A 26,244-nucleotide genomic window follows, 5' to 3' on the forward strand; every position below is an offset into this window, starting at 1 on the left:
TGCTGGTCAGCTTCTTTGATTTGAGCTCTTCATTTTGATTCTCTAGGTTCAGTTGACACTCTATACTTATCTGTCTACGGAATTCATTGGTACAGTCAACATATATAATGCCATTCGGAGAGTTGGAACAGTGCTTCTCATCATGCATACACTGAAGTACTACTATTGGGCAGTGAATCCTCAGGATCGGAGTGGTATCACCCCAAAAGGATTAGGTATATCATCTCTGTATATTACATTATATATATATGGGAAATCAGGATTTTCTTTTTCTTTTTCTTTTCTTTTCTTTTCTTTTCTCTCTCTCTCTCTCTCTCTTTCTGTCTCTTTCTGTCTTTCCCAATACTATTACACTCTTCTGGAAGTTTTCCTAAATCTCATCATGGTAAAATTTTAAATCTCATTGATAATTTTAATAGTTTGTCCTAAATCGTGGTTGCCAGAGGTTAATAACTTGCTACTTTTATAGAAGAATGGTACTTTTGCTAGTATGAGTGGTTTGAGGGCAAATATGACTAGGATGATTTTTAAGGCATTGAGAATGAGAAGAAATTCTATATTAGCCACTGGTATTGATGTTGAGTCTAGTTATCCCAATGAGAATCATTGACAACAGTGTTGTTTGGGAGATGGAGAGTTTTTCCAGGGGTAGGGAGTATTTGCTTCTAATAAATAATATAATGAAACTACAGAATTTCAGTAATTATTTTCCTATATAATCAGGACTAAATTACTGGAAGGATAGTGTTCATTGATCATGTCAGTAGTTCTTGGAAGGGGTCAAAATAAAAAGTTTCACAAATGGTGGCTCTTTTGGTTTTAAGTATTGCCAAACCTGCTTCAAATTGGCTTATATCATAAAAGAGGGTTAACCAGCTCATATAAACTGGTAGTTTCAGTAGGACTTGGTACAGGGGTTCAAAATACAGCCTTTGGACCCAGTTTGTCTCCCTCAATTTCCCAGTTCTTCTGTGTTGGCTTTTTTCATATAATCTTTCTCTTTTTAGAGTGGCAGACAACCACTCTACCTTCACATCCTCACAAATTTAAATCCAGCGAAAGAGCATCTGCCTATATTGAGCATTTCCAGCACAGGTTCCTTTTAGTCTCTTTGTTGCTCGTTGGCTCGTTTGTCCATCTGTGTGGCAGGTATTCTTCAGATTGCCCAGGCATGGAGGCCCTTCTTACCTCCAAAACACATGATGTGAGTGTGAAGATGGGTTCAGTCCCTTTATAAAAATTGAGAGCTGTTGCTTGAAATCAGGAAATAGATGCTGGAGAGTCTAACAACATACATTCTGATTTTACTCAAAGGCTTTGGTTGTTCAATGATTTACAAAGACGAGGTTTCATATTTGTATAATTCTTTTTCTATCCCTTTCAAAATAAACTCGATTTATTCTCAGACAATATGCTAGCTATAATTTAGAAAGCTATGAGGACATATAGAAGTTGCATGATCTGTTTCAGCTGGAGAGGTTGTGGCAGATCTAGAACTTGGCTATAATTTCCTTCTGACTATTTCATGGTGCTGTAGGTGTGTCATGTACTGTCCTAGGTGTTAGTATTATATTCTGACCTTGATTTTATAACTGATTAGTGACCTTGGGAAAGTCTTATACTTCAAGTGAGAGAGCTGGACAAACTTTGCGATTGTATTGTAACTCTGTAACCTATTCTTTGTCTAGGAATTGTCATGTGGAACAGATTTTAAACAATTTTCTTCCTATTTTAATTGATCTGTTCAAGGTAATGGTGGTCCTATGCTTTGGTGGTCCAGGAGCTAGCTGTAAATAGTGATTAGTGGGGGGAAAATTGCAGAAAATATGAGGCAGACAAGTACTTAAATTAGGATCTTAGGACAATGGGTGTTTGGTTTCAAAAGCTTTCTACTTGGGAATTGTATGTTTGAGACATGAAAATTGACTTTAATGTGAGCCATGTGTGACCAAGCACTTTCTCAAGAAGAGGAGGAAATGTCAGAGGAGGTCAACACAATGTTTCCCTTCTTCATAAACGATACTGTGTTGAGGTGTACTTTGAGCTTTTTGTATTAGCTTATACAATGGTCTCAATAGAAAAAAGTTTTTTCATACTAAATTCACATATAAAGTTTAGATTTTCTTTTGCTTTTTTCTTTATAAACTTATGTTACCATAGTAACATTCCAAGAGAGTCTTTTAAAACTAAGTATAAATTTGTTGCCTCATTTTTATGTTTTAAAATTCCTTTGACCTTACCCAAAAACAAACATTTTCATTGTAGTTTCTACATATCCCATGTTGTACATTTGGAGCATTGTATATACAATTGCATGTGAGATTGAACGCTCGTCCTTCTAGAGGCATTAAACTCTTCAGGAAACCGACCTTTATGTTTCTTATAAATAGGTGGAAAAACTATTGGGAATGAGAATTTTATACTTAACTTTGAGGTTTTTGAAATACTCAGTGTGTGTATATGTGTTTGTCTTTTTAAAAGATGGACCACGACCTAATCAAAAAGAAATGCTTTCTCTACGAGCGTTCTTGTTGATGTTCATTAAGCAATTAGTGATGAAGGTGAGTTCATATTTCTTACCCTATAGCATGTGTGTATTGAACTTAAAATTTCACATAAAATACAATCTTGGTTTGTTTACTCTTTGCTCTATTAATAGGTTTACACAGTGGAAAAAACTTTTAAAGATATTTATTTCCTTGTTTGTTTTTTCTCCTTAGGCATATAATTGATAAACATTAATGCAGAATTGGAAATTGAGAATCGTAATATGTATTATATGAATTTCTGTTGGAGTTCAGGTGTATTCATTCTTTCATTCAGCAAATATTTACTGAGTTTCTATTACTTCTACTATTCTTAGAACTGGTGATACAGTAGTCAACAGAGCTCCTCAAGGAGGTTTCAATTTTAGAGATTCCTTGTACCTGACATTCAGATTTTGAAAAATAATTTTCCTATATAAATGTACCAGATAGAAATGATTACATTTTGTCCCATTTCATTCTACTATCAGTAAAGTAAAATTTAATATTATTTTTAAGGACGGTGTTTTGGTTTTATAAGATGCCAATATATAAATATATTTGTTGCCAGTGTTTTATTCAGTATTTTCCTATATCATTTTATTTCTTATTCTTTACAATTTAATGCTTTATTAGCTGTCACATAATGTTATGGTAAATGGACCTAACTGTTAGTATATCTTTCAGAGTCAGATATCTTATTTCCATTTATTAAAAAATTTAACCTTTAAATTGTCTGTTTCTATTCTTTCCTAGTGTGTTTTGTTTCCTAATTCTTATTGTTCTTTTTTGAGATTTCAGCTTTGTTTTATGATTAATAATACAGTAGTTGGAAATTTTCATAATGCATTCATATTTAAAAAGTGCAGTGTTTTTCCCAGTGAAATTACTACTCAATTTTTAATACCTGACATTTTAACTTGGTAATTTTAGAAACTATTCATTTTACTGTCCAAATTTAATAAAAAAAAATAAACAGAAAAATTGTCTTCTGTATTTAGAGGAATGATAGGTGTTGAGTAATACCCTTTTACTTGTTTTTAATTATTATTTTTGCTTATGTCAGGATTCTGAAGCTTTACTAGATAGGTTATCATATAAGGTGCCAAAAATGGGATACTGATGTCTGATCTCTTTTGACTTCTACACTGTGTTGCATACTGCATGTCTTTAGTGCTTCCCCGAAATTTTATTTTAAATTTAGATTTTTATATTACATTATCTTTTTATATTTATAGCAACTCACCAAGTTGAGAAATCTGTGTGTATAATTTCCATTTTCAGAAAAGTTTTATATATGTAAGCATAAGTTAGTTGTCTTATGTTTTTAAAGGATTCTGGAGTAAAGGAAGATGAGCTACAGGCCATTCTTAATTATCTACTCACTATGCATGAGGTAACATTTGAATTTTATATGTTGGGATTTTATTTTTTGAAGTCGCATGATGCGCGTTTTTAAAAGTAAAATAGTTAAAGAAATCTTTCATTAATGATGTAACTATAATGGAGAGTATTTAGTATCTAGGAACTAAATGTTAGCAATCTTCATTTAAATATTCTTTATTACCACAAGATGCCTTTGCGGATAATCATGAAAGGCTTTTGAAAAGTGTTAAAATTAGATCTCATTGACCTAGTAATAAACTATACCAAAGAATACTTTCAGTTTATTTCCAGGAACCAGTGTAAGAAATGGAAAAATAGATAATGAAAATGACTAAAAATGATTGGACTTTTAAATTCATAAGTCTTCCCACTGATTTTGTATAATCAAATACCGTTAAGTTAAACAACTCATTTATGGTATATGGTTGAAAAGGAGGTTGAAAATAAATAGGTTGAAATGTCTGGGGTTTTTTCCTTTATTTTTTAGCATTGTAAAAATGTAATATATGCCAGATATAGTCTAAATAAATAATCTGATTAAACATGTTTTAAATAAGTAGAATCTGAAATTAATTTCATATAAAGCACAACATTTATATGATAATTTACATTCCTGTGTTATAATTCATTTTTTCTGAGTTCACATATTTGTTACAGCATGATATAGTGCCTTTTAAAATCATTAATAGATGAGAGATATGGTTTGGACCTATCTTTGTTAATTGGGGCAGAAAAGAATGGGTTAAATTTCCTGATTGGATCATATTTAACTCAAACATTAATGATTGTGATTTCTTTTTCTTCTTGAATAGGATATTCTATTTTATTTTTAGATTTTCTTGACCCTTAGGGACCAAAATATTTCATAAGGGAGAAACTGGAAGTCACAGTGATCTTCTGTTTTCTCTGAAACTATTAAATCAGGGATTTTTCAGGTCCTTCAAATAACAGTTTTCCAAAGTCTCAGTGCCCTACTTCTAGACCATTTACTTAGCATATTGAAAATTAAATATTCAGGTAGCTTCCACAGCAAAAGTTCAAAAGCAGTGAATGGAAACCTGGAGGCAGGGTACCATAGAGATGACTAACTGCTGCTTCCCTTTAGTCTTTGGATTTGTAATGCCCAAGTAGGCCCTAATGATATGCAACAGAGGTTGTAAAGGATTTTCCTGAAATTTTTAGATTTCAGTACTCATATGTGTTTACTACTGTGCTCTTATGCAAATGTTATCAAATTATACCATATACAGTAGCATGTTGACACAATAAACATTTATTGATTATCTATATCTTTAATACTAACAACAGATAATATAAGAGAACTATCCAGTTATCATTTCCCAAAAGGTCTTCTTTCAGAACTAGTTTCTTGAGAGGCTTAGTGCGCAGTGGTCCTAGTTAAATAAGTTTAGAAAGTGATACACAGTATGTTGTCCCCAGCACTACCAGCATATCACAACATCTATTAGCATATTAAAGCTTCAATATGTCTTACTGTAATAAAAAGAACAACCTGTTCTTCCTCCCCTCTGCCCAACTTCTTGCCGTATAATCCTTCCTTTAAAAAAAAAAATCTGTAAATCAGTATCTATTATATCAATGGAATATGTTTTAGGAAGTCTTGATACAGTATAAGAGACATTTTATATCTTTGATTAAGAAATTATTTGACTATTTGGTGTTGTGTATTTTGAGTTATGCAGGTGTGTGTAACGTGTGTGTAAAGAATGTTTGCTTAAAAAGAGTGGATTCGTATAGCTGTCTACTTATTTTTTTTTAAGTTAAAATTCATTGTTTGAGAAATAGTCATTGTCCAAATAAGTTGTTTTTCTTTATTTAAAAAAATTCTAAAATAATTTTAGGATGACAATCTAATGGATGTCCTACAGCTGCTTGTTGCATTAATGTCAGAACATCCTAATTCTATGATACCTGCTTTTGACCAAAGGAATGGGTTACGGTAAGAGTTTAACATTTCAAGAATTTTAATATATTTAATAGAAGAGATCAGTTTGGAAATGACAGATTCTTAGATATGATAATTATTACTGGATCTTATAAAATGATTTAAGATATAAGAGCTTTTTATTTCATGTCTTATGTTTTTTGAAAAAATCTTTAAATATAGAGGCTGTGTTAGTACTATTTAGTATGTGAGGACAGATCAGGCAAATCATTCCAGTATTTTGTATGGTTAGTGCTATTATACTGCTATTGTAAGGTCAACTTCTTCAGCAGACTTATCTTTAGGTCCTAAAACAAAAATATTCAATTGTGATCCAAGAGAAGATCTCTATCTTCCCTTTAAAACATAACCTCTTCCAACCCCAATCCCAAATCATCATTGTATTAGTCCTCTCGGGCTGCCTTAACAAAATACCCTAGAGCAGGTGGCTTAAACACCAGAAATTTGTTTTCCCATAGTCCTGGAGACTGTAAGCCCAAGATCAAGGTGCCAGCAGGGTTGGTGTCTGGTGAGGGCTTTCCCTTTGGGTTGTACACAGCCACCTTCTTGTTGTGTGTTCACATGATTTTGTGTGTGTGTGCACGAACAGAAAGAGAGAGAGAGAGCAAGCTCTTTAGTCTTTTTTTTTTATAAGGATGCTGATCCTGTCGAATCAGGGACCCGCCCTTATGACCTCATTCAATCTTAATTGATTTCTTATAGGCCTCATCTCCAAATACAGCCACTGCGGGGCTTAGGGCTTTAACATGTGAATTGAGGAGCACACATTCAGTCTGCAACAATCATCGTAACAAAAGAAAATACTTTTGTTTTAAATCTTTCGTTTAATGAGAAGGTTTTTGGGCTACAAAAGTTTAACAGCTACTTTGCTGGATGATCAGCTACAGTAACTAATTTACTGATTTAGTTATAATAAATTTCCCATATCAATCCTCTATTACAAAGTTTTTATTTGTTACCTTTCAGTACTCATTCTCTGTAGGATAGAAGATGACTTTATACATTATACCTAAGGAGTGTATTTTCAGAGATTCGCAGAGAAACAGAACCAAAAGGGTGTGGGTGTGTGTGTGTATGCCTGAGAGAGAGGGAGGGAGAGAGAGAGAGAGAGAGAGGGAGGGATATTGAGATTTATGTTAAGGAATTGGCTGATGTGATTGTGGAAGCCTCCAAAATTTGCAGGCTGGCAGGTGGAGACCCAGATAAGAGTTGATGTTGCAGTTTGAGTCCAAAGGCAGTCTGCTGACAGTATTCCCTCTTCCTCTAGGGAGGTCCTTTCTTTTTTTCTATTAAAGCCTTCAACTGTTAGGATGAGGCACCCACATTATGAAGGGTAATTTGTTATATTCAGAGTCTGCTGATTTAAGTGCCAAAGTGCTGACCTCATAGAATGATTTGGGAAATATTCCCTACTCTTTAATTTTCTTGAAGAGTTTGTATAGAATTATTATTATTTATTCTTTAAGTGTTTGCTAAAAGTTACCAGTGAAGTTAGCTAGGAGTGGAATTTTCTTTGTAGGGATATTTTTAGCTACAAATTCAATTTTCTTAATAGATATAGGGCTGTTTAGATTATCTGTTTATTCTTTGATAAGTATTGGTAAGTTTCTATCTATCAAGGAATTGTCTGTTTCATGTAAACTGTCAAATTTATTGATATAAAGTTGTTCCTTTATTTTCATTTAAATATCTGAGAAGCCTGTAGTGATTTTACCTCTCTCATTTCTGACACTAATACTTTTTCTTCTTTCTTTTTTCCAAATCAATCTGGCTAGAGGTTAATCAAATTTATTCATTGTCACTGTTTTGAGATCTTTCTTCTTTTTGAATATAGGTATTTAGTGCTTTAAATTTCTTCCTAAGCACTTTCAGTTTAATGTCATTTTTATTCAGTTCGAAATACTTTTTTCTTTTCATTTCTTGTTTTATCCATGTGTTATTTAGAAGTATATTCCAGAGATCTTTTTAAGTTTGAATTTTAATTTTTTTTTTAATCGTTAATCCCTGGGCTTCCTATGCTAACTTGGCCATGGGATTCTTTTCTTTTTTAAAAAAATATTTATTTATTTATTTGGCTGCATATGATCTTAGTTGCGGCATGCAAACTCTTAGTTGTGGCATGTGGGATCTAATTCCCTGACAGAGGATCGAACCCTAGCCCTGTGCATTGGGAGCGTGGAGTCTTAGCCACTGGACCACCGGGGAAGTCCCTGTTTGAATTTTAATTTAATTTCATTTTGGTCTATGAGGATGTTTGTATGACTTGAATCCTTTAAAATTTATTGAGACTTGCTTTATGGTCCAGCATGTGGTATATCTGGGTAAATGTTCCATGCACACCAGAAAAGTACATGTATTTTGATGTTGTTTTGTTGGATGGAGTGTTCTATAAATGTCAAGTAGGCTAAGTTGGTTGATACCGTTTTTCAAATCTTCTGTGCCATTACTGCTTCTTTGTCTACTTGTTCTGTCATTTATTGAGATATGATTATTGAAATCTCTGACTATAAATATGCTTTTTTCTCTTTTTCTTTCTTTGTATTTTTATCATTTTTTGCTTCAGGTATTTTAACTCAGATATTAAGTTTATCTATATTGAGGATTTTTATGCCTTGTTGGGGAATTAATGCTTTTATAATTATGTTTTTTCCTTTTTTTCCACCTGGAAATGTTTCTTGATCTGAAATCTACTTAGTTTGATATTTATATGGCTAATCCAACTTTCTTTTGCTCTGTGTTTGCATAGTATATCTTTTTTTCCATTTTAATTTATCTATATCTTTATAGTTAATTGAATTTCTTATGTACACAGTATGATGGATAATTTTGTGTCAACTGGCTGGGCCATAGTTCCTTGATATTTGGTCAGACATTATCGTGGATATTTTTGTGAAATCATTTTTTGAATGTGGTCAACATTTAAGTTGGCAGACCTTGAGTAAAGCAGGTTACCATCTATAATGTGGGTGGGCCTATCAAATCAGTTGAAGGTATTAATAAAATAAAAAGGAATTCTACCAACACAATGCCTTTGGACTTGGGTTATGTTTTCCTCAATCTCCAGAGTACTTGTCTATCCTGCAGATTTTGGACTTAGCCTCCACAGTTGTGTGAGCCAGTTTTTTAAAATAAATATCTGTCTCTGTATATATACACAACCTGTTGGTTCTCCTTCTATAGAAAACAATGACTAATACACACAGTGTAGTTGGATGTTTTATTTTTTAAAATGTACTCTGAGGCACTTAGTCTTTTCAATGTGTTTTGACTATTTACTTTTAATGTAATTATTGATTATAGCTTTATTTTCATCTAGTGTTTTATTATTTATTTGTCTCAGTATAATTTTTCCTTTGTTTTTCCTTTGCTTTGTATTTAAATTCTTTTAGAAGTCTTTGAAAATTAATTTCTATTAGGTTTTGGATCTATCTCTTCGTGTAAATTTTTATTGGCTGCTTTAGAGATTTCACAGTATACCTAGAGTTAATATTCTGTGTCTTCAAATAAAATATGGAACCACTGCAAGTATATTGATACCTTTAAGCTCCACCATTGTTCCTTTTTGTATCTAATGTATCATAAGCCTCTCTAGACAATGTTATAATTTTTAATTTCACTTGTAATATGTAGTTTAAAGAATTTAAGAGGAGAAAAAACTTATGTTTATTCAGATATCTGTAATTCTTTTACTCTTAATTCGTGAAGGAAGCATTTCTTGTTGAGTAGTTTTGCTGGAAACATGATTTCTTAGTTTTTCTTCTGAAAATGCTTTTATTTGGCCTTTGCCCAAGGATATTTTTGCTGCATGTAGAATTCTCTGTTTCTAGTTTTTGTTCTTTCAATACTTTAAACTATTTTCCCGCTGTCTGTTGGCCTCCATGATTTCGAAGAAGAAACCTATGATAAATCAAATCTTTCTCTGCTAAATATAATGTATTAGATTTTTATATTTGCTTTCAGGACACGTTCTTTTGTTCTTCCCCAACCATACTCCCTGAAATTTCATTTTCTTTGTTTTTATCACCAAGTCTGAGGAGTTTTATGCTCTTATTTTAAAATATTTTTTTGTTTCAGGTGTATCTTTCTCTTTCATTTTGGATTTCTAGTGGCTTGAATATTAGAGGTCTTAATGCACATCTCCCTCAGCTTCTTTTTAGTTTATTTCAATCATTTTTGTCTCTGTTTTCAGATTTGATACTTTCTATTGATATAGAAATTTGACATGTATGATAAACTTGATCTTCAAGTTTATAAACTTTTTCTTTGTTTTTTCTATTTTGATGTTGAGCCCATCTCATGAATATTTCAGCTCTTGTACATTTCAGTTGTATAATTTCAATACAGTTAATTTTTATACTTTCTTTTGATGAGAACTTTATTTTCTGATCCACTTAGACTGTGTTTACTTTTACCTTCTGGAGCATAGTTATAATAGCTTTAAAAATCTTTGTGGGATAATTGCAAGAATTGCCTATCCCATCAGCATCTGTTCATTGTGTTTTCCCATGAGAAATTGTCACATTTTCTTTGTTCTTTGTACATTAAGTGTTTTTTAATCTATCATGGATGTTGTGTTATCTTTTTTTTAAAATCAACTCTGGGACTTGTTATGATCTGTTAACAAATGTTGATTTGTTTTGTTTTGGTTTATTTTGGTAAGAAGGGTCAGACTGCAAGTTCTGCCTGTCCTTTGTGGATGGCGGTTCTGATGGCACTTCATTTTTAAAACCTCTCTTGTCTTCCTTTGGGTTTTTCTTGTACATGCACTACTCAGGGATTAGGCGGAGAATTGGGTGATAATTCAGGTCTTCTTTCAATTTAGAATATTAAATTATTATTCTGGTCTGAGTCTGCCCCATACATTGCATCTCTTGGGTCAGTTTAGGGCTTTTGCAGGTTTTTACACAGATTTTGATGATCCTTCTCTCCTGTTTGCTCCTATTCATGACGCTCTCTAGCCTATAAGGACCCATTTTCTTAGTTCCTCTAACCAGAAGGACAGTTTTTCTCAGAATATTAGCTACCTGAACTTCTGACAGAAACGAACTCTGAGACAGGGACCCACTTATGGGTCATATTTACAAAAGAAAATTGAAAATTGAGACTCTTACCTCTGAAATGGGTAATCTGCAAGTATTAACTCCCCTACCCCAATGCACCTAGTTTTGTTTAGTCTTTGGAGTACTTTGGAGGTTGCTTTTTGTGTTTTTTCTATAGTTGTGGTTCTAATACACAAAATAGAAAGGCTGTATTATCCTTACTCCATCTTGGTTAGTCAAGGTATCTATTAAGTTCTTTGGCCTATTTTTTTAAAAATCCAGTTGTTTGTTGAGTTTTAGAGTTCTTTGCATATTTTGGATAACAGTGCTTTATCAGATGTTTCCTTTGCAAGTATTTTCTCTTAGTCTGTGCCTTGTCTTCTAATTCTCTTGATACAGTCATTTGCAGAGCAGTTTTTAATTTTAATGAAGTCCAGCTAATCATTTATTTTTATTGTCGATCATGTCTTTGGTGTTGTAAGTAAAAAGACATCACCATACCCAAGGTCATCTAGGTTTTCTCTGTTGTGTTCTAGGAGTTTTATGGTTTTGCGTTTTACATTGAGGTCCATTTTGAGTTAATTTTTTTTTAATTTAATTTTATTTATTTTTTTATACAGCAGGTTCTTATTAGTCATCCATTTTGTATCCATCAGTGTATACATGTCAATCCCAATCTCCCAATTCAGCACATCACCACCCCCACCCCCTGCAGCTTTCCCCCCTTGGTGTCCATACGTTTGTTCTCTACATCTGTGTCTCAGTTTCTGCCCTGCAAACTGGTTCATCTGTACCCTTTTTCTAGGTTCCACATATATGCGTTAATATACGATATCTGTTTTTCTTTTTCTGACTTACTTCACTCTGTATGACAGTCTCTAGATCCATCCACGTTTGAGTTAATTTTTATGAAGGGTGTAAAGTCTGTGTCTAGATTCATTTGTTGGATGTGGATGTCCTGTTGTTTCAGCATCATTTGTTGAAAAGAATATCTTTGTTAATTGTCTTGCTTGTGCTCCTCTTTTGTCAAAGATTGGTTGACTAGATTTATGTGGGTCTATTTCTAGGCTCTCTGTTGATCTATTTGTGTATTCTTTTACCAGTACCACACTATCTTGATTACTGTAGCTTTGCAGTAAGTCTTGAAGTCAGGTAGCATCAGTAGCACTAATATTCTGTAGGGATAGCCCTGCTTTCATTTCTGATATTAGTAAATTACATCCTTTCTCTTTTTCCTTAGCTTGGATAGAAGCTTACTGATTTTATTGATCTTTTTGAAGAAGCAGCTTTGGGTTTTGTTGATTTTTCTCTATTGATTTTTTATTTTCAATTTTGTTGATTTCTACTCTAATACTTATTATTTTTCTCCTGCTTACTTTGAATTGAATTTTCTCTTCCAGGTGTCCTAGAGTGAAAACTTATGTTATTGATTTCAGATCTTTCTTCTTTTCTAATATATGCATTCAGTGCTATAAATTTTCCTGTAAACACTGCTTTTGCAACATCCCAGAGATTTTTATAAGTAGTGCTTTCATTTTCATTTTGTTGAAAATACTTTTAATTTTTTGAGATTTCTTCTTTGACCCACATGCTATTTAGAGGTATGTTGTTTAATCTCCAAGTATTTTGGGGGTTTTTCGGTTATCTTTCTGTTACTGATTTCTAATTTAATTCCATTATGGTCTGAGAGCAAACTTTATATAATTTCCAGTCTTTATATTTGTTGATTATGTGTGTTTTATGGCCCTGGATGTGGTCTACTTGGTGAATGTTCCATGTGAGCTGGAGAAAAATGTGTATCCTACTATTGTAGAATGAAGTAGTCTATAGATGTCAGTTATATCCTGTTGATTGATGGTATTTTTGAGGTTAACTATGTCCTTACTGATTTTCTGCCTGCTGGATCTGTCCATTTTTGAGAAAGGGGTTTTGCAATCTCCAACTATGATAATAGATTCATCTGTTTCTCCTTGCAGTTCTGTCAGTTTTTGCCACACAGTTTTACGCTCTATAGTTAGGTGCATACATGTTAAGGATTGTTATGTCATATTGGAGAATTGACCCCTTTATCATGATGTAATGCCCTTCTTTATCCCTGATAACTTTCCTTACTTTGAAGTCTTCTCTTTCTGAAATTAATATAGCTGCTCTTGCTTTTTGATTAGTGTTAAATTAACATGGTATATTTTTATCCATTCATTTACTTTTTATCTATATGTGTCTATATTTAAAGTGGGTTTCTTGAAGACAACATGTAGTTGATAAACAAGTTTTTAAATGTCAGAAATGTATATTAAATTCACCCATATCTTACTTGAAGTTAGGTTTAAAATTATGTGACTATATGAAAAAATATACACGAGTATATCTTAGGTATTTACTTTTGAAATATATACTCATAGTAATTTGTTTTTAATTTTTATTTATTCAGAGTTATCTATAAACTTATGGCATCAACAAGTGAAGGAATCAGAGTACAAGCTCTCAAGGCAATGGGCTATTTTTTAAAACACCTGGCCCCAAAGTGAGTATGCATGAAATCTAAAATGGACTGTTGTATATTACATATTTATTTTATAAATCTTGGGAATAGTATTTACGTTCTGTGGTTCCCCTCGTCTATCTTTTATTTATTTTTATTCATAAAATGCTATATAAATTTAATCCCATTTCTACACGTTAAAAATGAAGTAGGGAGCAGGAGTATATTGTTTATGTTTTTATGTAAATTTTCCTTTTTTGTTGTTTATTCTAAGAATACATTTGTATAAGTTGAATTCTAGGTAAATCTAGGTAGGAACTTCATTTCAGGTGGCTTGATCATTATTTGCTTTTTACTATAAAGCTAACGTAGTAACCTGGTTATTTGTCACATACTGTGTTCTGCTGTATGTGTAACTAAAACTGAAACTTCCATGTTTCCTTTTGTCTTAGCTGAATACAGATATTCATGTCCTACCTATCGTTCCTTATACCAGAAATGGACACCACCAAATTTGTCCAAAATGAACAATTTTGGTGGTAGAAAAGTATTGGTAAACTTGTAATCTTTATTTTGAATCCAGCTGGCTGACCGTAAATAAAGTTTCATTGGAACACAGCCGCAATCATTTATTTGCTTATTATCTATGGCTGTTTATACATTATAACAGCAGTGTTGATTTGTTACTACAGAGAACATATGGTCCACAAAAACTAAAATATATGATATCCGGTCATTTGCAGAAAACATTTGATAAACCCAGGGGTAGAATTAAGTTTGTGATCCTTCAGTTTCTAAAGTTTTGCTTGGAAGTTTAATTTACTATTGATATATTTATCTTTACAGTATTCGTTTAAAAATTCTCTTGCATGTCTTCTACCTTTTCTTCCACATTGTTTTTCTACTTTACTTCGTCGGCTTTAGATTATTATTTAAGGTAGAGCTTAGCTCATGGCCAATGGAGAGAAGCAGCTAGTTAATAAATAATTGTTTTGAAGATTTTGGTGACAGTTTTTGCTGTGCTGTGGCATAGCCAGTCATATTTTTTTAAAACTTTAATTGTGCCTATGTATTTGTAGTTTGTATTTCTCTATTAAAGATTTTGTGGCCTTATAAGTTCTAGGTCTAAGAAAATTGGGGCATTATTGAGTTGGAATTTGTTAATAATGTGAAAAACATTTTTGTGTCTCCTTCATCAGCATGCATACTAAATAGTGAATAATAAAACTCTGCATTTGATTTTCTTTTTTCTATGTAATTGCAGAAGAAAAGCTGAAGTCATGCTTGGACATGGATTGTTTTCATTGCTAGCTGAAAGACTCATGCTTCAGACAAATTTAATCACAATGACCACATATAATGTCCTATTTGAGGTAGGAATGTAGTTAGAATTTAATCTTCCTAATTTCTGATGAAAATACCTGTATAATTGAGTTGGTAGTGTCTAGATGAAATAAGAACATTTAGGTTTGATGTACGATTTTGAAACTAGCTATATAAAGGAAATGTGGCTGCATCTTAATAAATCTATTATTCGGTGAATTTCTAAACAGTGTGGACATCTCTGTTTAAGTATTTTCTCCATTGTATTGGCTGTTTGATGTCTCTCTTTTTTTAAAAAAAATATTTATTTATTTATTCTTGGCCGTGTTGGGTCTTCGTTGCTGCATGTGGGCTGTCTCTAGTTGCAGCGAGCGGGGCCTACTCTTTGTTGCGGTGCGCAGGCTTCTCATTGCAGTGGCTTCTCTTGTTGCAGAGCATGGGGTCTAGGTGTGTGGGCTTCAGTAGTTGTGGCACGTGGCCTCAGTAGTTGTGGCTCACGGGCTCTAGAGTGCAGACTCAGTAGTTGTGGTGCATGGGCTTAGTTGCACCTCAGCATGTGGGATCTTCCCGGCCCAGGGCTTGAACCCATGTCCCCTGCGTTGGCAGGCAGATTCTTAAGCACTGTGCCACCAGAGAAGTCCCGATGTCTCATTTTATAATCAAGTAAAAGTAGAGTTACAATGTTGAAATTATTTATTCCATGTAATGCAAGAGATATTTAGCATGACAGTACTGGACTGTATACTTAATGTTGTTTAGTGTTGTACTTAAAGTTCATAAATAGTGATGGTAATACAGTGATTATGCTAATACAATCTATTGTCTCATTTCTGTAGATTCTTATAGAACAGATTTGTACTCAGGTGATACATAAACAGCATCCAGATCCTGATTCTTCAGTTAAGATACAAAATCCTCGTATGTATTTAACATACTTCTATTTATTTTTTTGATATTTGCTTTTTGTTTTTCCACCTTTATTGTAATATAATTGACATAGAACATTGTGTACTTTTAAGATGTACAATCTAATAACTTGATATATGTATATGTTGTGAAGTGATTACCACAGTAAGGTTAGTTAACACATCCATCACTTCACACAGTTATTTTTTGTGTGTTACGTGTAGTGAAAACTTTTAAGATCGACTCCCTTAGCAACTTTCAGATACATAATATGGTATAGTTAACTGTGGTCTCCAGGTTATACAATACATACACAGAGCTTATTCACCTTGTAACTGGAAGTTTGTACTCTTTGAGCACCTTCTCCCATTTCTCCCACTGCCTTCCTTTTTATACTGTTATAAGTAGATTTTGCTACTAAAAAGGAAAATCACTGAAGAACCTGAAGTTGGTATTGTTGAAAACACATTGTTCAAATAATATTTCATTATAGGCATTAATATAATACTAGTTTTATTTGTGTTTGATGTTGAATATAACTTCACATTGGCTTTAGGTTATGTGGAAATGTTTATATAGAGGTTTTGAAGAATTATATGCATAAAATCTTGGGTTTTTAATGTATGTTCAGATTTTTGGTAAAGTTTTGATTGCACTATTTAGTGATGTCAGGCTAAGTTACATGGACCATGGAGGTAGCTTTCATCTTAAATTACTGTCAAGTTAAGAATACCAAGTTTGGAATTGAAAAATTTCCATCTTCTTTATTGTTTATGCACTTAGTCTTGGTTACCAGTCTTTTCTTTTGATATTTAGAGTTCTTAAACACTTATAAAACGTGTACATTTCTCATCTTTTTAAGATTATTGATATTAAAATAACTGTAGAGTTTCAAAATTTAATTACTTTTTGTGTGGTGAGTTATGGTCATGTTTGTGGTACTCTATTTCAGTACTAATTTTAAAAACACATGTCACATGGTTAATTTTTCTCAGCCTTTAGGGAGATGTGGTGTCATTATTTTAGAGAGTAAAAAAGGAAAATACCTTTATTTTATTATTTTTAAAATATTTATTTATTTATTTGGCGGCAACCGAGTCTTAGTTGCGGCACACGGAATCTTCATTGCGGCGTGTGGAATGTTTTAGTCGGCATGTGGCATCTTTAGTTGCGGCATGCAACATCTTTTAGTTGTGGCATGCAGGATCTAGTTCCCTGATCAGGGATCGAACCCAGGCCCCCTGCATTGGCAGTGCAGAGTCTTAACTGCTGGACCACCAGGGAAGTCCCAAAAATACCTTGATTTTATATATATAATATAAAATGTATTTTATGTAGCTATGGAAAAATGACTTACTGAAGTAAGAATTTTAAAATATATTATCTATGTAATATACTGGCAGAAAAGATAGGCAGTGTAATGTGTTTAAAAACATAGGACGTCTAGCTTTTCAATCTTGTCTACATGTCTTAATAGTTATGTAATTTTGGGGTAAATTAATTAATTTAGGTGTTCCTTAGTTTTCTTGTCTCTAAAATGGGGATAATAATAGTATCAACCTATCATTGTATAAGGATTAAATGTATTAATACCTGTGTTTTCTTAAATATTTTGTCTCACAATAGTATATTCTCAAAATTAGTGGCTATTATCGTCATTATCATTATTATGATTATCATCATTGTAATCATTGTGCAGGTAGAGAAAATTTGAATTTGTCATTTGAAGAGTTCAGAAATTGCTCCTAAAATATCATTAAATTTATGATAAAAGTACCTTCATATCTGATATTTTGAACTTGTTGCTTCAGAATCACCAAAAACCTTGGCAAAGTGCTGGTTTAGAAATCCTCAATTTTTAATTGGGTAAAACTTTGACATCTTATTTAATTTTAAATTCAGGGTTATAGCTGTTTTTGTTTCTTTAAAGTTCCGTATCTCAGTATTAAAAGAATTTCTTAAAGTTAGTACTAGAAATTTATACAGCATTATATTTAAGACCATTACGGTAGCAGTTTTATTTGTTCGGGGTGTTAAATAAGTTTTAATTTCCTTTTGATATTTTTGTATCTAATTTTAGATTTAGAATTATGGAAGGAAATCTTGATAGCTTTTAAAATTCACAATGATAAAGGAAAGAGTATGTGCATAGTATAGATTTTGTTGAAGAAGCTGAGAATTTATTCTCTTTTTTCTGAGATTTTGATTATATACAGATATTTTTAAGGTCAGTTTTACTAACTGGCAGAGATAAGGGAGAGGTGTCTGCAATTTTACCATCATTTAATTGTTTACAATTTAATTTCATTTATTATAACCTTTTAAAATTTAGCTTTACACATTCTAATGACAAAATTTAAAAATCCCTTTCTTGTTTATGGATGTTTTCTATGTATTGTCAGTCTTGGCTGCAGGTGATTTTTTCTTTTATAACACAGAAGAGGATGTTTTCAGTAGACATTTATGTCAGGGAAATGAAAGAAATTAAAATATACTGATGATATTACATTATGAATTTTTTGTAATGTTTTGTTTTTTACTAGTTTATGAATTGTCTTACAGAGATACTAAAAGTAATTGCAACCCTACTTCGAAATTCTCCCCAGTGCCCAGAGAGCATGGAAGTTCGCAGAGCCTTTCTTTCTGACATGATTAAACTTTTTAATAACAGCAGAGAAAATAGAAGGTAAGCAGGATCAGAAAGCATTTATTTGCAATATTCAAGTCTAGCTTTGAATAATCCCATTTTTTCTAAGAAAAATTGCTTTAAATACCATGAAATGAATTTTCTATATGCTTTTTTCATTAAGGTATACAAGTAATGTACACAGTTAATTGAGCTTTCAATACCACACTGTTTGTTTTCGATGCATAATAAAGGTGGTTGTTTTGTTTATTTTGTTTTAAACTTTTACATTTTTAGAATTCTTTCAGGTGATTTATTTTTTTAAGTAATTCCAAGTCCTCTTACAATTTTCAGGAGCTTGCTACAGTGTTCTGTGTGGCAAGAGTGGATGCTTTCTCTCTGCTATTTTAATCCTAAGAATTCAGATGAGCAAAAGATAACAGAAATGGTATATGCCATATTCCGAATCCTACTTTACCATGCAATCAAATATGAGTGGGGTGGCTGGCGTGTGTGGGTAGACACTTTATCAATCACACATTCAAAGGTAAGTTTTTTAAAATGAAAGTGTATTTTAGCATTTTAAATGTCTGTAATTTTGAGTTTTATTCTTCAACAAAATTTTATATACTTAAAATCAAGGAAAAAACAAAATTTTATATACTTAAAATCAAGGAAAAAAGGCAGATTATTCTCTGGAAATGCAGTGAAGTGAGCAACTAAAAAAGGGAATAACTAAAAAGAAATATAAAATATTTCCAACTTCTTCTCTATCAAAATAGTTTTGTTCCAAATGTCATTTTCATGCGTGCTTAAGTTGATAAAGTGAAACCTTATAACACAGCATGAAGGAATTTATATTTTCAAGTAGCCATTTTCAAGATATGGTTCTCTGAAATTTGTAGTATTTTGAAGCTTTTTGAACACAAGGTGGCGCACAATATTCAAAGATGAGAAGTTATTTTAGTAGTATAAGGTGGTTGACTAAACAGAAAAAGCTCTGGCTAATTTTGCCTTTGCTCATGTCGCAGTCAGTTAAAGAACTGGTTTAGAAGAATCACTAATCTTTCTCTTTTTTTAAACTTAAGCCAGTATTAGTTATTTATGTATAGCTTTTGTTTAAAAATATTAATGAAATGTCCTAGACATACAAAAAAGTATAAGGAATAATGTACCTACCAGTGTTTATGGAATTGGGTTCCCTATCCCAATTGCTTTGTCTACCATTTTCAACCCCTCTCTCTTCTTCCACTCACCTGAATTTGGTGTTTTTATTATTTCTATGTCTTATTTATGTTTTAACTATAGAAACACACAGACACACAGACAACACACTAAAGAATTTTATTTTTCATGTGTATACTTAATATGAATGGTATTGTATTAAATGCATTTTCCTGCAACTTTCTATTTTTACTTATCATTGTTTGAGATTCATCCATATTGACCAATGTAGTTGGTCAGTTTTCTCAATTGTATGTATTCCATGGTATGACTTTATCTGCTTACCAGTTGATGAGCATTTTTGATGCGTTTTGTATATATTGGGAAGTTTCTCTCTATATATGTTCCTAGAAGTGGAATTGATGATTTGTAGGGTGCAGATGTTAAACATTACAAGGTAATGCAATTCCTTTTCCAAAGTGGTATATCAGTTTACATTCTTGCCAGCAATGTATAAATTCTCATGGCTTCATATCACCTTATCACTTGTTATGGCTAGAGCTTAAAAAATTTTGCAAATTTGATGAATTTTAAATGCTGTGTTTCCATAATACTAATTTTCATTTTTTTGTTGTTTTGTGGGAGTTCTTCATGTATTCTTGGTCTTAATCCTTTGCTACCTATATTGTTTATGAATGTCTTCTGTCAATTTGTTGCTTGTCTGTTTATGTTTGGAGTTTTATGTTTGTGTCTTCTGAGGAAATTTTACATTTCAAATAATTAATGTAGTAAAATTTATTAGTTTCTATTATGGTTTATGGTTTTTATATCTTGTTTAAGAACTCTTTCTATATATACACAGAAGGAATATAGCTAACAAATATTAATTATAAATTGACTAGAAGGATAAAGAACAGAATTGATAAATTTGGTATATCTTTAAATGTTTTATTGACTGTCATAGCTATTCCTCTGGAATATTTTGCCATTCTATTGGAATATATTGTCATTTCCTAAATATATGTTTTTGGGTGTTTGAATAACTTTTAGCTATTTGTAAGTACGTAAGAGTTATTCATTCTTCTTCCTCCTTCTTCAGTGAGAGGAAGGTGTGTTATTATCATAAGGATTTACAAAGATATCTTAGATTGGAAGATACTACTCTACAGATTTATGTTTGAGAATAATCCGGTGCTAAATAAGGCAAAGATGTGATTTTCTAAAATGGCTTTGTTTTAGTCACTGCATTTTTAAGCTGACCAGTTTTAAGCTGACCCCCTAAGGCAGGGTTCAGCCAAGCATGGCCTGAGGGCCAAATCTGGCCTGGCCTGTTTCTGTAAATAAATTTTTATTGAAATACAGCCACCTGTATTTATTTATGTATTTCCTAAGACTGCTTTCATGTTAAAAGCTTTGAGTATTTGTGACAGAGACTCTTTGGCTCCCAAGCCTAAAATATTTACTATTTGGCACTTCACAGAAATGCTTTGCCACCTTTTGTCTAACTTACTTTAGTTTGTGCTGATGCCCAGCTATTCTGGTTTCGGTTGTAGTGGGCTACTGCAGTCTGGACTGATTTTCTGCTGGTATTATTTTTTCCCTTTACAAGAGATAATGAGAAAAACGGTTGAGTTTTGGTTTCACATAATTTGGATTGGACTTCAGGTATATCTGGGAGAATTCTCAGTTAGGGAAGTGCCCATATAAATTAGATTTAAAAAAATTTCTACATATTCTATGTTAATTCAGCACTTTTGTGTACACTCCAGTTTGTCGTGTCCTTAGGAAGAATGGCGAAAGGAATGTAACCTTTAGAGCAGTAATTCTTGAAGTACAGCCTGAAGACCTTGGGAGCCCAGGAGACCATTTCAGGGAGTGGTGAGGGCCTCCTTTTCCAGCTACGTATCTAGTTAGAGGATGGATTTTTTTCATGTACTGCAACCAAAACTATATAATACAACAGATTGAATACAAAAACATATATTAGAATGTAGCCATCTTCTATTAAACCAGAATTGAAAGAGATTTGCAAAAATATGAAATAATAGCATTCTTCTCATTATTATTATTGTTTTGAAAAAGTCATTTTTCAAAAAATATCTTATTTATATTAACATATACTGGGTTTATTGCTTTTTTGAAATGAATTAATATTTGTAGAATTTCGTAGTTTTAATTTCTAATATGGTAGGTAGTAATAGACACACCCCATATAAGTAAAGATTTTCGGGAGGTACCAGTACTTTGGATCCTGAGACTAAAATGCTTGAGAACTGAAATGATAGGCTATTTAGGTCCAATAGCCTAGTCTCGTCCACAAAACAAAAGAGTCAGACTTGGAGAAATCTCAGGCACCTTTGAGCTATTGAGCATTTATGGCTAAATATTATATCCAGTCACCAGTCTGTTTGTGTAAGTCATGAAGAGAACATGGGCTTTGGAGACAGGATAGTCCTCGGTTTGAATTCTGATTTATAGTCATTTTTAGTTGTGTAAACTCAGGGAAGTTTCTAAACTTTTCTTAACCATCGATGTCTAATCTAAAAATGGTAAATGTGGTAATATATGTGTATATCTGAAGTTAGGAGTTAATGAGTGAAATCACAGGAAATAGAATTAAACGACTATTTTCCTTTGTTATAGTTCTGTCATTCCTCCTGTTAATTCTTTTGTTCTCATTCTTACTGCCAGCATACTAGTTAAGGCCCTAGTCACTTCATGTTTGGTATAAATACAGCTTTTAAAATGAAGAATTAATTACATCCAAAATAATTTGCATGGCATATATGCTATGAAGTGTTATAAAGGAAACTGTGTGACTACCCAGCTTAAAAAAAGTTCTCCCTTTCTAATAACTACCCTCCTCAACCCAAATCTAATTATCATTTTGAATTAGTGTTTATTATTCCCTTCTTGAAAAAGTTAAAAGAATGTATTCCTAAATAATATAATCTCTCATTTTACCTGTTTCTGTATTTTATGAAAGGGATGTCGTACTGTGTGAGCTCTTTGTTACTTATTTTTTCTCATCAAACCTTTTGTCTCTAAGATTCTTTCTTATTGTTACATGTAGCATTGCTTCATTCATTTTCACTGCTATGAATAATTCAGGTGATCAAAGGCAAAGGTTTTAATACCCCCCTTCTCTCTCCTCTCTCTCCTTCTCCCCTAGCCTCTTTCCCCCCACTTCCTCACTCCCTCTCTTCCCCCTACTTTCTTCCTCTTCCCAATATCCAACGAATCACCACCCAACCCCCTGCATTGGCACTGACTGTGGATACCTGGTGCAGTCTGTGCTACCCTCTATCACTGCCTAGCTAGCTTGCTCCCTCTTTGCTTATTTCTCTGTTTCTTCTTTTAACCACCAACTCCTTCTTTCCCATCCCTCTCCTTCTCTTTCTTTGTTTTTCCCTCCAGTGTTCCTCCACCCTTTCTGTACCCCCTATCTTCTCTCTCCCCACCCTTCCCCAACCTCTTCTTTTTCTCTGTTTATATTTGTTTTGTCTCTGCTCCCTTCCCCCCTCTCCCCTGTCTGTTGGTCAGACCCTCCATGGGCTCTCTTACTCGTTTTCAGTCACTCTGTGTCTAGGTCTTACTCCAGTGGCCCACCTCTTTTCTTCCCCTTTCTACCTTTATGTTTCCTCTTTTTGTTCTTAACACTCCTCCCTTTTGTTTTTCCTGTCTTCTTCTAGTTGAGTACCTTCAGGTTTACTACGAAAGATAGAAAGATGAATCCGGAACAGATCTTATCCTGAAAGAAGTTACTTTCTAATACGGGAGATAATACATGTACTGAAAGACAGGGCAGGAAGGAATAAGTGTCCTAGAAGAGAGATTCACAGTGAAAGGAGAGGGCCTTTGAGAGGTTTGTAGAATGGATGTCATTTGACTACAACCTTGAAGGGTAATAAATAGGATTTGGGTACGTAGAGACTGGGGTGATGAGAATCACTGGTGGAGGAATTGGCATAAGCAGAGGTGCATAGATGATTTCCCTGAGGGAAAAGCATGTGGAATTGTTTGGTTTGCTTGGGGGTGTGTAAAGTACATGAAGAAGAGCAGTAATGTGTCATATAGGAAATGTAGACTAGTATTTATTTAAGCAAGTATGATCCTGTAATAACTCTCATATTATATTCTTGGTCAAAAGTGGCTGTTAATTGTAAGCTCTCAGCAGGGATGAAGGGTTTTATACTTCGTCATATCTCCCGTAACGGGGCATAGTGCTGAGTGCTTGGCAGTTGCATGTTAAATATTTGTTTCAGGAAGGAGGAGGAAGGACTACGCCATCATTGTTTGGGGCTATTTGGTTCCACTGTCATGTGGCGCCATGCCACCCTGTGTGTGCCTTAGTGCCTCAGTCTTCTCTTATCCACGACCCAGGAAATAGCCGTAGCAGCTGTCTTTAAATTACTTATGTCAGAATCTATGCCTGTGTCTATCTGAGTCTGTGTCAGAATCACACACAGTATGTTTTAGGGATCATCTCATCAGAGGAACTTGGGATGCACATCTTCTAGTTTCTTGGACCCCACCTCAGAATCCTAATCTGAATCTCGTGGTATGTTCCTAGAAATCTGCATTTTAAAATAAGTCCTTCTTATGTACTCTAAATTTTGAGGGCCCCTCAGATTGTACAGGGAATTATTTTGACTAACTTTTATAAAATTATCCCCTTCCCACTTTCACACTAAGATGCTAATAATAATATACTCTTTAGAAAGCATAATGAAGATAGAAGAAGTCTATGTAAATTAAATATGGACCCCAGTTATGACCCCTTAATACATTTTTTATCATAAAGGAAAATGTATTTTTTCTTTCTGGGAGCATATTTTAAGGCACAGAAAATGTTAAAGGAAGAAATATAAACTACTTTTCTTATGAAGTATCTGAAATCAGTATTTTTTAGACTCAAATTTATACACAAGAAACCCAAAACAGGCTTTAAGTTTTCTGTGTGAATTTATATATATATAAAATTAGTTCATATTTTTCTTTACTCCAGTGACTTAGGGCTTTAAACAGATCTTAAAACCTTTGCAAGGAAAATAGTACTTTACGGAGAGGCTTCTTTTGCCTACTTTGAGCCAAGAACCAGTCTTTGCCTCAAGTTTTAGGATTACAGTTATAAAATGGAGTAAACAGTGATTAAGTTCATGTAGAGTATTTTGTCTGAGTAAAACTACACCTGTCCCTTTTTGCTGTTAAAGTATACTTTAAAGAATAAGTGCTGAAGCTTTACTTTATGAGGGGGAAAAGAAAAACTTAAAGTTACAAGTTGCTTCTTGTGATTTTCACCTTTAATTTTAATGTTTCATAAATGTCTTTCAGTTTTATTTCTCTTTTATGAATTTTCTTCATTGATTAAAAAGCTTTTTTCTCTTTAATGAAGTTTATATAAAGTAATTAATTTGAATGTAACTATGTTAATTTTTTTTGAATTTTAATATCTTGATATCTGTTTTTAAAGTAAAATGGAAAACTTATACTCGAAAGCTCTTCAAATCAATATTTAATAAAGTTTAGGATGGAGCTGAAGTGATTGAGTAAGTAGGTGAACAATTTGTAGCATGCTGATAAAAGTTCTGCTGAAATGATTGGAACCAAATTTTTTTCTCTGAAGATATTAATTCTAAAGGTTTACAAATATTTCAACGCATATAATACTGAAATAATGTATATTTTTTCCTGTTTGCAGTCATTTAAAATCTTAGTATCACAGATTTATAACATGGTTCTTCATAAAGAACTGGTGTGTAAAAAACTAACATTGCAGAATTGGATAGCTTTTGCAGAGTTACATCAGGATACATGTAGCTGCTATAAAAAGCCAAAGAAACTCAATTGCAATTTTATTGTCCAGTTTGATAGATATCCTGCCACCTTTGTAGCAGGGAAGCTGTTTGTCACTGTATCCCTCTCCTCCAACAGCTGAACTAGGTTTTATAAGCAGTAATGGGCTCTTCTAGTGTAACTGTACTTTGTGTGTTTTCTAGATTTTTATTATTCCTCTTTTTCTTTACCTTTTTTTAATGCTTCAGATCGAACATTATCTTGAGTAATTAAATAATACTGTTTTCACTTGGTACGCTAAAATGCTTCTACTCTTTAATAGAAATTTAGATTAAGGCATTTAATATATTCTGAATTGTAAGAACTGTCCAAAAATATTTTTTTCTAAACAATAAAACTAAAACTGTGTTTTGTCTAGGCGGCCTATATTGCCAATGTAGAATCAATCTATGACTTAAAATAATCAACAAGTAAAAGTTTTTTTCACTTGACTTAAAGATATGATATGACTTAGATTTTTCTCCCCAGATGATAAATTTGGGGTAAAGTATTTAGTTATCTTGGATTATTTAAATTATCTTTAGATTTATTTGCTGTTAACAGTCTGATGAAATGGCTTAAACATAAATGTCAGTCATTTTATATAAGAGGAAAGTACAGTTTAGGTTGGGTAAAAAGCATGTGGAAATCAGTTTTGTTAGAATTCACTAAGTGGTTTCTTAAAAGTATTTTTAAAAATCACAAGGTATAAACTGGCAAATATAAACATGCATGTATTTGTATGTGTGAGTTTATGGTGTCTATGTAATAAAATTAAAAGCTACGTATTCTTGTAAGAAATTTCAAGAGTTATAAAATTTTCATATTTCATGGATTGTCAGTATTTTGTACTTAATTGCTAAAGTATTCGTTGGCTTCAAATTTTTTAAACAAATAGTATTTATTGTTTTTTTATTTGTACAATTATATGTGCTCATTGTAGGAAATGTGGAACCTACTGCAAATGTATACGCACAAAATCCAGAAATCAC

At 32.7% G+C, this 26,244-nt stretch overlaps 1 protein-coding gene across 4 annotated transcripts in view; it reads left to right on the forward strand.

Moving 5' to 3' along the window:
• Positions 1-26,244, forward strand: part of LRBA (LPS responsive beige-like anchor protein) — a 725,574-nt gene that overhangs the window by 131,535 nt on the left and 567,795 nt on the right. For all 4 annotated transcript variants that reach the window (XM_079919265.1, XM_079919266.1, XM_079919268.1 and 1 more), the window contains 9 exons: positions 47-215; positions 2,482-2,561; positions 3,859-3,921; positions 5,774-5,871; positions 13,348-13,440; positions 14,663-14,771; positions 15,558-15,639; positions 18,190-18,313; positions 18,608-18,800. In XM_079919265.1, the coding sequence (XP_079775391.1) occupies positions 47-215; positions 2,482-2,561; positions 3,859-3,921; positions 5,774-5,871; positions 13,348-13,440; positions 14,663-14,771; positions 15,558-15,639; positions 18,190-18,313; positions 18,608-18,800 (1,011 nt within the window). The remainder of the gene's footprint in view (positions 1-46; positions 216-2,481; positions 2,562-3,858; positions 3,922-5,773; positions 5,872-13,347; positions 13,441-14,662; positions 14,772-15,557; positions 15,640-18,189; positions 18,314-18,607; positions 18,801-26,244) is intronic.

Source organism: Stenella coeruleoalba (assembly GCF_951394435.1).
Source record: "Stenella coeruleoalba genome assembly, chromosome: 4".
Classification (NCBI taxonomy): Eukaryota; Metazoa; Chordata; class Mammalia; order Artiodactyla; family Delphinidae; genus Stenella; species Stenella coeruleoalba.